At 41.5% G+C, this 13,103-nt stretch overlaps 1 protein-coding gene across 3 annotated transcripts in view; it reads right to left on the bottom strand.

The window, feature by feature from the left end:
• Nucleotides 1-13,103, bottom strand: part of MKX (mohawk homeobox) — a 47,405-nt gene that overhangs the window by 26,684 nt on the left and 7,618 nt on the right. For all 3 annotated transcript variants that reach the window (XM_035319134.1, XM_035319133.1, XM_035319135.1), the window contains exons 4-5: nt 9,968-10,121; nt 8,394-8,729 (exon numbers count right to left, since the gene is read on the bottom strand). In XM_035319134.1, coding sequence (XP_035175025.1) covers nt 8,394-8,729; nt 9,968-10,121 — 490 coding nt within the window. The remainder of the gene's footprint in view (nt 1-8,393; nt 8,730-9,967; nt 10,122-13,103) is intronic.

Here is a 13,103-nt window from a genome sequence, read left to right as displayed (position 1 = left end):
TACAAGCATTCCCCTTGCTCCATCAAGTTGGCAAAGATCTCATACACACCACCCACAGACTCCCCACATTTTCTGAACATAACCAAGGAGTTTTCTGAGCGGCGGGATACGGATCCATCTGCAGCCCACGCAGAGATTCCAGGTCCCCCTCAATCCTCTTGTCAAACTCTGCCAAAGCCCTCCCAAGGGCTCTGCTGTGAATGCGCACGGAGGATCAGAAGTCTGGTCTCACTAAACTGCTTTCATCATTATGTTTCTGGTATTCGCATTATGGACAAATGACCTAAAAAATTTCAGTTAAACACATAAAGGATTTTTTTAAGTTGCAGAATGACTTTCAAAAACCACAAACCTGCAAAGGGAAATAGGATTTGCTGGATCAGATAAGATTACTAGTCTATCTGGTCAGGCAACATCCAACTTGTAGCTTTTTTTAAAAAAAGAAAAATTAAATGGGAACAAGAGATGGTGAATAAAACTGATTTTGCAGTTCACTATTGAAAGAGTTGTGAAGATATTTTAAGAGAATCTCAGTCAAAAATCCAGTTCAGGATAAAACAACCTGGTCTTTTTCTTTCCCATTATTATTATTATTTTCTCTAATTATGATCAAAAGATATTTTTTTCTGTTAATGCTGGTAGCTTCTTGTGCTACCTGAGAGTGATCAGACCCTGCATTGGAGCAAGATCCTGCAGACATTCATGCATTTGCCACCCATGTCAAAATATTAACATGGTAAGGAAAGTGCATGTGCTTGTGCCTGTGAGAAAACAGAGTTAAACTCAAAACATTATCTTTATTTTCTATGTATGTGACCGAACACAAACAAGCTGCTTTCCACCAGTCTCATCATAAGCATAAAATATTTCAAACACTGGGACTACTAAGAAGGTTACAGCTTTATTCAGCAGTCATTGTACTCCAGGCCTAGCTGTGATGGCTACAACTGGGATGTACCTGCTTAAATCCCTTCCACAGATGGGAGAACGAGCGCTGCCCATGCCAAGTTTCAGTCTGGATTGAATTTTTACAGCTGGGTCATAAATTTGTGGATTAAAAGGGTTCTAATAGAAACACAGATACAGCCCTAACTGCAGCAACACGAACAGCAGCGCTGTAACACCGCGTGCGGGATGCACCAGGAGGTTACCCAAAGCCGCCGTATTTATCCCAAGCAGAGGGGGATGCTGGAACATGCAGGAACCCCACACCAGGTATGAAGTTTCAATTCAGACATTTTTCCAGAGAGAAGTGAAAATTTTTATCGGCTCCCCATTCCTTCACATTTACTGCCACAGGATGGGACAAGCACAGCCTGTGCCTGGCTTTCCTGTACCCCTCCCCTCCCGCTCACATTCAGAGTATGGCATACGGATTACTGTATGTGTCACCAAAAGACAGTGTTTGCTCATGAAGGAGATGTATTTCATATGTAAAAGTAACTCACTGGTTAAAAAAAAAGGATGGGTTTTGTCCCTGGAATTTCTCTTTCTTCATGCAGGTGCCACATGGTGCAGAGCCCCAAGGCGCAGGATGAGCACATTTCACAACCCAATGCTGCGGCCATCTGCCTCCAGGCATAGCTGCGCACTCAAAATCACTTTCCCATCAGTGATATATATCGAGTTAAATGTGTGATTACAGAGGACCTTCCCCAGAAGGGAGGGAAGTGCTCCCTTTGCAGAGCCCGCCACCACTCCCAGTAGAAGCAGCTGCAGCCGCCGGCACTCACAGGCATCGGGGCAGAAGCTGTGCTGGTGAGGCAGCATGTGAGCCTGGCATTCCTGGTTTAAGCGACCTGCACAGACATCTGGCTACCCGGGAAAATCCTGCTGTAGTGCTGGAAAGGCAGAAGGAGACACATCCATTTCACTGAATCAGTTTTCCCAGGTGCTAATTTCACACAGTCTTTAAATATTCATTGAATTAACTGCTAATTTTCTCACTAATTTCCCTATTATATTCATTATTAGTCATGTAGCCTACAGCTTAAACTGGAAAACATTCTGATTTATGCTCGTGTACTTTTCCACACACACAATTTCCTGCAATATTCAGATTTGGGCTGACCTCAGGTTTTAAGACCAAGCATAATTTTGAGGCCATTTTGAACAATGGGGAGATGGGGATAAATATTTTCTTCTCCTTGAACATACCTTCACTAAATAAATGAGTCCTGAAGCTTGGCCTGGAGCATTTGCTAGCTCTAAAGAGGAGTATTAAAATACATGGTTGTTAGCAACTGGTGACAGCACCATACATTTTCCTTGCTATGTCTAAGAGAGGTCCCAGGCATGCACAGGGGTGTGTGGATTTTTTGGCTGCTGCTGAGAATATTTGCACTGGGGAAATATTAATAGTCTCAGAGAAGCCCCAGCAAGCTGCTGCGAGGGCATGGGCAGGAGAAACCTGTGGCCATGGAAACACGGCCGACCCCCTGGTTCTTCAGTCTCACTGATTTTTTTGTCAGATGTTGTAATTTTTTCCATTCCAAATCACTCATGCAAAAGCATCTCATTCTCTGTGATGCTGTCAGGAGCCGCTGGGTATGTGTGCTGCTGCCCTAAAGTAATCTGCATTGGAGAAAATGCTCTGCAGCCAAGCAGCTGGTGTGAGCTCGGTTTTACCGAAGTACACAGAAAATTCACTGTGGCATCAACCGAAGCAAAACCAGCAGCAGAGATACACGGGCACTTCCCCTGCTCCCTGCTGTCTGCACTGCAATGACATCCAGTTGTATCCACAAACATGCTGCTATCAGAAGCACAAGGCATGACCAGAATTTTTAAAACTTTGGGTTTTAGAAAAGCAAAACCAAAAACAGAGCCCAAAACATGCATAATCATCTGCATCTGAAAACAAACACATAAAACAAGGATGCGTGGTGTTTGCACCCAAGACTTGTGAGAAAACAAGTCTCTTTTCCTACAGAACTCCCCATTTCAGAACAGGGAGTGGAGAGAAATGGCTCAGAAAAGCCAATAATCGAGGAGCTTCCCCCCCACCCTCAGGAGGGGAAGGTCTTCCCTGCCACAGCAGCCCCCGTGCCCAGGCTTTGGGAAGGATGCTCGGCCCCTGCGCTCTCGGCCGAGCTGCCCAGCACAGCATGATCTTCCTCCATGCTGCTACCTGAGACATTCTGGTTGAAACTGATACATTTCCAAAAAATAAAATAAAGTTAAAAAAAGATTCTGTCATGTAGAAATAATGACCCATTCCACTTGCAAAATAAATGTTGAGAAATCAAGAAACTAACAGAGGCTGGAAAGAAGAACTAGAAAGAAGAGCTTATTTGATTTCCGCTGTTCAGACTGAAAGAAATGCAAGAAGCAAACAACCAACTTAACTGGGGGGGGGGAGCAGGCAGGATCTTTAAAATTCTCTAGTTTGGGCTATCATTATTAATATTAAACTTGACACTGTCTCTGTAGCAAAGCAGTTTCCTTTTAATCTTTCTTTAGGAAAAGCAAAACAAAACAAAAAACAAACAAACAAGCAAACAAACAAAAACAAAAACAAAACAAAACAAAACAAAAAAAACAGAACAGCAAATTAAAAGCAATCCGCTCCCCAGTTCTCAATTCCACACTACTTCAGTGTCGATGAATCTGGCCATGTAATAATAAAATTCCTGCAGAAATACAATCTTAAATGCGCAACCTTCAAATTGCAGTTGCGCTGCTTTGTGCATTTCGTACTGTACTCGACATTTCCCTTTTCAGCTTCACTTCTGGAGAACATTAGGATCTGCAACAAGGACCTCCTTCAGCTCTCCCAGGTTTGCATTTATTTTAAGGTATCCCCAAGGCCTCCAGCACCGTTTAGGCCGAACTTGCAAAAGTCACTAATGCTCGCAGCTTTTGCTGGTCCCTTGAGTCGTTTCTGAAAACAGGTTCCATTGTGCTCACATTATGCTTTTAAATTTTATAGCTCGTTTTTAAATTACATGTTAATTTCTAAAAATGTTAAATTGAGAGGAAAATTTGGCAAGGACCACACAAAACCACAGGGCTGTTCTACAGTGCTGTGTCTGCACAGTGCGTATGTGAATGCCTGCACCCTAATATCTGAGTGGGGCTCTGTGGGCCTGCTCCTGCAGTGTGCTGAGCACTGCCTCAGAGATGTTCAGTGTGCTGCGGTAAGCGTCCCAGGATGGTGCTTTATAAATCACAAACTTTGCAGGATCCAAATTAAAGAAAAAAAAAAGGAAGGCTAGAGGAAAGGAAAAGGCAGCAGTAATGAAAACAGCAGAAACTAAACACACTCCTGAGTATAAATGCCTAAAAATAGAGATCAAACATCTTCAAAAATCAAACAGTCATTCAAGATTTTTTTTAAAGCCACCCTCATTCCCAAGCCTGTAAGTCTTTAGTTTCCTCACTACTTTTATTTGTTCTGGCTTTTCTGCTTTGCTAAGTAACATACAAAGTGAAATCAATGAAAACTGCCCGCATAAAGAAGTTAGAAAGCTCCCTGTCCTGCCATTTCCACTCTCTTTCTCTCCCTCTCGGTTTAATTTTTGCTTTCTTTTACACATCACAGCTCACCAGACAGCGATATCTCAGAAAGTTGGGCTTTTTCATTTCCTCAAACTCTAGCAATGCAGATCGTTTTGTTTCTGCAGGTGACCAACGGTGCAGGACTCGTAGAGCACCGACCGTAACCCCAAAAACAAAGTTGGCGTTTTGGTAATCCATGAAACAAAGACTGTCGTGGGTGTTTCAGATTTACATCCACCTTCACTACAAACATTATTAGGTCTTTTTGCTACATGCTTCTGAAGTGCTTGTTGCAGCTGGACTGTGATTTCAATGTGCATTTGGGCAACAAATAGAGATAGGTGAGTCTGGTTTTAGTTATTCCTGTCATACAGAGAACCTGCTGCGAGTGAAAGCCTGCCAAGGACTTAATGAAAACTTGTTCTCTAACATGGATTTTTAACTAAACAAAAATACTGAAGCAAGCCTTTCAGTGGTCAGTTTAAGACATATTTGGCCAATTATATATATTTATATATTATACCTGCACAAGGATTAATCTGAACTGAAAATTTCTGCCTTAAGTGAACACATTCACGTATGCCACATTATATATATATAAGCGTATCAGCTTACCACAGAACCGCTTACATATGTGGCATATCCAAGTATATTCACAGCCTCTTTGGGTCTGTTCTTTCTGAGCTGGCTGTACCCTGTCCCCCCACATCCCACACCACATCCCCTCTGTGCATGTTTGCTGCATGAGCTGCGCACTCCGAGAGGGAGGACAAGGCTGGGGGAAGACAGAGATTCGGTGGTTGCTGCTCCCGCTCCAGCACTAAAGCTGCTTCTCACGAGCTCGCAGGAGTCATGCAGAGGTACAAAGTGAGGCCATACTCCCGACTGCCAGTTATACAGCCTGTCCTTGATCTTTACATGGGATTTCCCGGTTGCATGAACCCAGAGTAGCATATGGTCCAGTGTTTATAAGCATGTTAATGACTGAAATGGGAAATTGTACTACCCGTTTTCCTTATAAACTTTAAACTGCAATTTCTTGTTTCTGTCACTGGACGCTGCGCTCATATCCTGTTAATTTGGTGCAGGCTACTGAGCCGCTTGTGGCCAGGCTGACCCCAAGCACTGCAGGCACTGAAGTGACCGAAATCAGAGCCTGGCCCACGCCGTGGAGCACACCCCGCGAGTAAACTTTCTGCTCACAATCTGCTACAAAAAGTTGCTGTTTCAGGAAAGCACAATAAAGAATTTCCTTCAAAACAAATGACTTCCTGCTCCTACGAGCAGAGTAATACTGTCAAACATTTCTCAAAAATAAAATGTCAATCAATTTTCACCCTGTTTTTTTTTGACGTCCTATTCAAAATCTCTTCACAAACTAACACATCTATCAGGAACTTCAAAATTCTGCTTCAGCCCCTTTTGTGTTAAAAGTTAGCTGCTTCGTGTAACAAAGGACTGCAGAGGCAAGCTCCTTTTAAGCGCTGATACCTTGCTTGAAAAATCCACTTGCTGCTACCAGGAGAGGCACAGTCAGACACACGCTGTTATTTTGCTTAACCAAAGTGGATTGCAGCTATTTTTGAGAACACAGACACAAGTATGCTGTAGGACTGCACTGAGATCTGCCATCCCAGGAGTTCAAATTACACAGAAAAGACAACAAAAATAAAATGTCCTTATTTTTTCCTGTCCTAACAATCATTTCTTTAATTTCATCTATTTCTAAACAAGTTTTATGAAGGGATGATAACTTGAAAATATCTACTTTTTCATGAAGGAGTCAATTCCTGCACGTTACAACATCATCAGAAAACCATTAGTGGGGTTGTAACCTTGTAGCTGAAAAAAGCCTACTGTACCTATTATTTCCTGCATGTGCACTCACATATGGGTAGGATATATCAAATAATATATAGCATGCACATGACCTTTTTCTTTCTATTGGCAAGCTACTGCTTGTCTGCTTTGGGGGTGTAAAAAGAAAAAAGCTATATCCTGAGAGCTGCTAGTGTGTTCTCACCAGAGGCTATGGCACTGCAAAACATTAACAAAAATGTTTAAGAAGTGACTTAAATACAATCTCAAGAGGAGTTCCATGAATGCCAGTTATGAACTTTAAGGACAAATATACCAGTTTTTAGTCATTCCAGCCCAGCTTGTGAACAAACTGCAGTTACAACGTGCCTGTCTCAGCCTTCTCATTAGAGACCATATTTTTCAGTGCAGCTTGGAACTTGGCAAGAAGAACTTAATCCAGTAGCAAATTTATTACAATTTTTAAAAAGTCACTGTGTCCATTTTTAAGTTATGGTATAAAAGTACAGAAAAACAGAAGTTTACATATCTGAGCTGCTGCATCTGTTCTTGAGTAACTTTTCACTTAAAAATAAAACTTGGCAGACAACGCTCCCATAATGCGGACCAAATGCATTTGGTATGTTGAAAAAAATCCCTAAATGAATAGAGAGAGTTAATTTTGAAGTGTATTCATTGTGCATGCAACATGTTCTTGCTCCCCACAAGATCCTGTTTCTCTATGGGGCCTCCACTCCTGGGTCATCTCCTGACAACCTGCACGTACCAATGTCCTCCTACCCCACCAGAGCATTCGGCCTTCTGAAAAGCTGGTGGCCCTTCACAGGGACAAAAATCATGTGAAATATGCTTGGAAAGAGGAGGCAGGAAAAGGCTACAGACCTGAGAGGCTGCAAAGGAGATGGGCACCCCAGCCTGCCTGCCAGAGAAGCCATGAGGAACCAAGTACAACATCTAAATCTACAGTAAATTTAGTGCAAGACCCTCCAGCACATTGCAGCAATGTCTATCCATCCATGACAAAAGTGATGATGCCTGTGAAAGGGCCAGTCTCACAGGGAGAATACAAAGGGCTGCTGTGATGGGTGGAAATCCCAAGCCGCCAGCTGAGACCTTCAGAGGTTTGGAAGCAGAAATTCATTTTTTTCAAAGAGGAGAGGACAGCCTTTGCCTTATCTCCCCAGGGAAATTCAGAACAAGCTTTGCAAGAGGAGCCTTCCAGCACTCGCTGCCCCACAGGGACCCGAGCAGGTCCTGATCTTGCCCTGATTTACATCAATTTGCTGGCATGAACCCAGCAGCCCCATGTGCCTTCCTCTGACTGGTAACACAACGGATGACAGAAATCATGCTTTTATGTTTTTATTGATAAAATAAAAGCTATAAATCATATGTAACCTCTCGAAAGCATTAAACCAATATCTTTAATGGCCAAGTCTGTGGCTCCTTAGCTCAGTGCACTGTGCCTGTGGAGTGGTACAGAACTAGTGGTCTAAACTAATTAATCCATGTAATCATGAGAGGCAAGGGCCACACAATGGAGAAGGCACCCTGAGGACAGCAATCGGGATGTATGACAGGTGAAGAAGGTCACATGCACTCCACCACTGGGCATATGGCTCATATACGTGCCACAAACAGCCACCCAGAAAATGGGAAGTCCTTTTCCTTCCAGCTGGGGCCACGGGGTACTTCACTCCAGAATACTCCCTCTTTAGGCTTGCCTTAGTGCTGGCAAACAGGCTTGCAAGTGTCATTTAAAAAATCCGCCCTTTAGCTCCATTGAAAATGCAAACCGGCTTCATTTAGCAGTCAGTAAAAGCACAGAGCACCAATCTGCAGAGATGACTCCTTCCGTGAATGTAAGGGTCAATGGGAGCTATCCCCTCTTGTAAGAGAGGATGGGTTGGAGTTACCCACTCTCACACAAAGGTAAGGACAGAAGTTTCCCTCTCTTTTAAGAAAGAATGCACAGGAGTTACCTACTTTTGTAAAAGGCCCAGCCAGGTGACACCATTCACAGCAACACTAACAACCAAAGCCGTATTAGAAATGATGCAGAAAGGATCCCTTACCTGTCCGGTAGACAAAATTGCCCTCTGTCTCTGATGATGACGGAGACACCAATTCCTCCTCAAATTCATTGGAACTAAATGAACCAGAGTGATTCCTTTGCCTTGTTTTTTCCATCATAGCTGCGTTAGTAGCCATGACGTGCCTCAACGAGTCATTCAGGTAGCGATTCAATAAGCTGCTTTTGTATTTGGGGGGTGACACGTAATCCTCATTGGCACTTGTTTCTGGTCTCACTCCTGTTTTTATGACTGAACTTTCAGTTTTAATCACAGTGTGATGAACTGGTTTGTTGTATCCCCCTTCATTCATATGGTTCCTTGGAGGATTTTCTCCATCTGAAAACAAAGGCAGAAAGATACAGTAATACATCAAATACCTAATATTTAACAAGAGGCACTCTCTACATGTTTTAAATTGCTATAAATATAACTAAAGCTAGACAAATAATTTTAGACTTCAACATTAGCCAATTACTTTGATTTTCTTCTGTTCACACATTACTCAGACTAGTTCCCAGGATTCTCAGATGTTCCAGCTATAGTAAATTAATTAGCTGTTATAAAACAGTCTTTGGGGCTAATTTGTTTGTAAGCAAGACAGAGCAGGTAGGAAAAAGAAAAAAAGGAAAAAAAAAAGAGAGAGAGAGTAGTGCCCTAAACCAATGTTAAGCCTTTCAGTATCTGGTTGAATAAACTTAATTCTTATTTTCATAACTTGGAATTTGCTTCTCCTGAATTCTGGGGCAAATTTAAGCATATTTTCTTAAACTGTACTTTTTTAGCTGTCCTGCAAACAATTTTTCAAAGGAAAGTACATACCAAAGAAATGTGAGAACAAACTGTAATGAGAACAAATAGAATTGAAACTGAGTACAAATTGAACCATTCTTTTAAAAATTCACATACACATTTCTGGCAATGTTCTGTAGCATTTTTTTTCCTCACAACTGGCAGAAAAGAATACAGACATGTTTAGTAACAATGTTGTATTAAAAAATATAGGGTACTATTAAAAAGTTCCTACATTCGTTAATTTGGGCAAGAGAGAGACTTTTCAGAGAAACTTTAAGGCAAATTTTTCTGGTAAAATAGAAACTAAATACAGTAATTTTTAGTTAAGCATACAATAAGCCCCACTGAAATTAATCAGATTCTCTCAATGATGTGATATTGATGTAGCCCTTCCATCTAGGAAAATAACTGTCCAGAAACTTCTCATTTCCTTACACTGACAAATGAAATCATTTTTTCCTTTAAAGCAGAACGTGCCTGTAGAATTGAATGAACTGGCAATTATCTTTCTAGTAGCAAAGCGACACAAAGCAGGAAAATAACATGCAACCAGATTGTTACGCTTGAATAACCTACAGAATCCCATTTTGCAAGTGTTTTGCAACTGCTCCCAGTAGTATTTGTGAGCCAAAAATGGCCCCTAATTCACAGAGGTGGCTCCACTGAGAAATCAGAGCTAACTTATGGTATCTGATACTTTCTAAATATATTTTAGTCAGTGTAAAATTCACAGAATCACAGAATCATGAATCATCTAGTTGATATAAAATGCCTCAACAAACCTTCAGAGCACGAGTCATCACTGCTCACACTAAGTCTTTCAGCATTTCCTTGAACATATTTGTTGTACAGCTTTATTCGTAAAGCCCAGCTGAGGTCTGGTTGCCTGACCGTATTCTTAAGGCGACGTCTTGCATTGGCAAACCAGTTCGACACCTGCTTGAAAATGAATGTGTTAGTTTCCCTTGAAAACAATGCAAATAAACAAATCCAACCCATAGAGTTTACACAAGTTTTACATGTGCCCTAAGGAGACAGCAAATAAGGGAAACATCCCTCAAACATGGGGCACCAGGTGTCTGTGAAACTGTCACTGAGCAGAGCAGAAACCTCGGATAACTCAGCAGGCTCAGCCTTTCTGTCCTTTACAAGTGTCAGCAAACCCTCAACAATTTATTGACAAATGTTTAATTAAGGTGTCCTCAAGTATTCATTTTATATTCATCTTCCCTCTTTTACAGATAATGCCCTGAACTTCCAATACAAAACTTTGATGTATTAAGAACATCCTAAATTAAAATTAATAAGTAATGTTAGGCAATTTGCCTTTGATGTTTATGTAGGCTACAATAAAACTGCTGAACAGAAAAAACTATTCTGCATTTGGTTATATAAAAGCCTAAATTCTTCCTTGTGTTTTATCAGGTCATGAAGACCAGCAGCAAGTAGGTATCATGACAGTCCAACACAGACCACTGCACACGTTGAGTCACGGCAGAAATCAGCCATTTGCTCTACAGATTAGCAACTTTCACAAACTCCTTCTGTCATGGAAATCTTAAAAAAAAAAAAAAAAAAAAAAAAAGGTAAAAATAAGAATTCCTTGCACAGTGACTACTAAAGATGGGAAGCTATGGATTTTCTCAGTTCTCAGTGACACTGCATGAAACTGTACCTTAGAAAATGCTGGCCTTGACTTTACTGTAATTTAAAATATACAAAATAGAAAATATGGTACTGACAGAGTGACCTCACCATAACCTAACTATGAGCAAGAGCAGAGGCAAGCTACATCAGCTCTAACAATATTTATCTAATGATAAATCAGGTCTTAAAAATGCTATTTGTTTCTTGTAGGAAGAAGTGTATTTTGACATGACCTCTGCAAGGAGGAGGCAGCATGGCATTGCTTCAGAAGGAGAATGTGAAGAGTTTCAGGGTTCTCCACAGCCCTTCTCATGTTTTTGTGCTGTGGAAGTGCATGCAAAGGAGGCTGGAGACTGCTGCAGCCTTCTTCTGACCTGGGATTAATCACACAGCTTAACTCATGTAACCTGCAAAGACAGCTAACACGTTTTAACAACACATGCTACCCTCTGCCTACTGGAAGGCCAAGCCATGGACCTTAAATTTGGACTTTTGCCTTAGTCTTGTCATCCACCTATTGCAGTGAAGGCTTCCTAAATTGCACAGAAGTGTTTGGCTAATTATTCAGGATTGATAATCTCTTCTGGGGTGATTATGAGAAAAATAAACAGTATGTGCTGAAGGAGAAACAGAACTTCAGTTCAGAGTCCTACCCAGGAGCTAGCAGTGGCACTTTAAGCCTGTCACTTCGACTTTACTTAAAATCACGTTTAGATGAAACAGGGCTCCACCAAAAACACAGCGAGCCCTGGATCAGCACACAAATGCCAAACAGAGAACTCTACAAACCATGTAGCTCACTATGACAGGTTAGAAGATCAAAATTCTAGTTGGCAGGGAAGAGTAAGCGATTTTCATTCTCTTCCAAGGCTACTTGTTTATATTCATCATATTGACACAGCAGTCATTATAGTAAAGCAGAAAGGGTGGCTTGGCACCCATCCACTTTCTAATGCCGTTGACAAACCGACTCCAGAGCACTCAGCTGAAGCAGCAGTCACCTGACTGCTGTGTGGTTTCGTGGAGCTCTGAAATCAAACATGCAACGATCGGGATGGATCAGCATCTTACAAAGCCAACAGCTTCCCACCATATCACGAGAAAGATTTCATTATGCTACATTTCATTACACATTGAAATCTTTCATCACTGGAGTGCCATGTATAGGAAAGAAAGAGAGGGTAGTGTGGTGTGACTCATACATAAAAGCAATTAAATTTAGCAAAAGTGATTTTTGCCTGGTACTCTTGGTTTATTTTAGGCTCATTCTTCCCATGCCAACTCTTTGCATCCTGCATATCAATATGAAAAGATGAGTCATATTCTCTTCTCTTATAAGAGGAGGCAATAGTAGTTATTTGATCATTGTGAAATAACCTTAAGTCAGCATTTACAAGAGAGGTTTTCTACCAAAGCACAAAGCAGCAAGCGCTCACTCTAGAAACTTATTCCAAATGCCATTTAAACAAGGCATGCTGAAGATGAAGGTAAGTTAGGAAAATCCTCTCAGGAGATTTTTAGGATATATCTATGGTGTGGTACCTTGTGATGCTTTCCTACTCTTGGGCACTGGCACATGTTGCTGCAAACTGCAGATCTCCAAGAGATGAAGAGGTTCAACATCTTCCCTCACTCTTCAGTCCTGGCCACCATCCAGGCGTGTGGACTGGGAAGAGGCTGCAGAACCAGGGACTCTGCCAGGTGGCTCACTCACATGTCTCAAGCTGTGAGGGGCTGTTCCTGGCTCCTTTAGAGCCCAGGAGAGTTCTGTCACTAATTTCAACCAGCCCCAAGTGGTACCTTTTGTACCCACATGGTCTTAAAAGGTTGTGAGCCTACTGCTCTGTGTCTGATGTGCTATGAAAAGAAATAACCTAAGCTGTCAAAAGCCAGCCACCCTTTACAAGGGTCCTAAGTTGCACTACCATGATCTCCAAAAATCTCAGGGAAGGGAGAGAGGGGAAAAAAATAAAAAATATAAAAAATGTAATGATTTACGTACAAGACACACAAGACACACTGGGAAAACCTTTGTCTCTGAAACCTCACAAGAACTAAGTATCCTGAAAAAATGCATGAAGAAACTCATTTTTTCATGTAAAGAAACAATCATACACTTCTTCTGTAGAAGTAAAAAGAAAGAGAGAGAAAGGGAGAGGGAGAAAAAGAGAGAGAGAGAGAAAGAAGGAAGGAAAGAAGGAAAGAAGGAAAGAAAGAAGGAAAGAGAAAGAAAGAAAGAAAGAAAGAAAGAAAGAAAGAAAGAAAGAAAGA

Source organism: Oxyura jamaicensis, chromosome 2 (assembly GCF_011077185.1).
Source record: "Oxyura jamaicensis isolate SHBP4307 breed ruddy duck chromosome 2, BPBGC_Ojam_1.0, whole genome shotgun sequence".
NCBI lineage: Eukaryota > Metazoa > Chordata > Aves > Anseriformes > Anatidae > Oxyura > Oxyura jamaicensis.
This window is presented reverse-complemented; position numbering and strand designations above follow the sequence as displayed.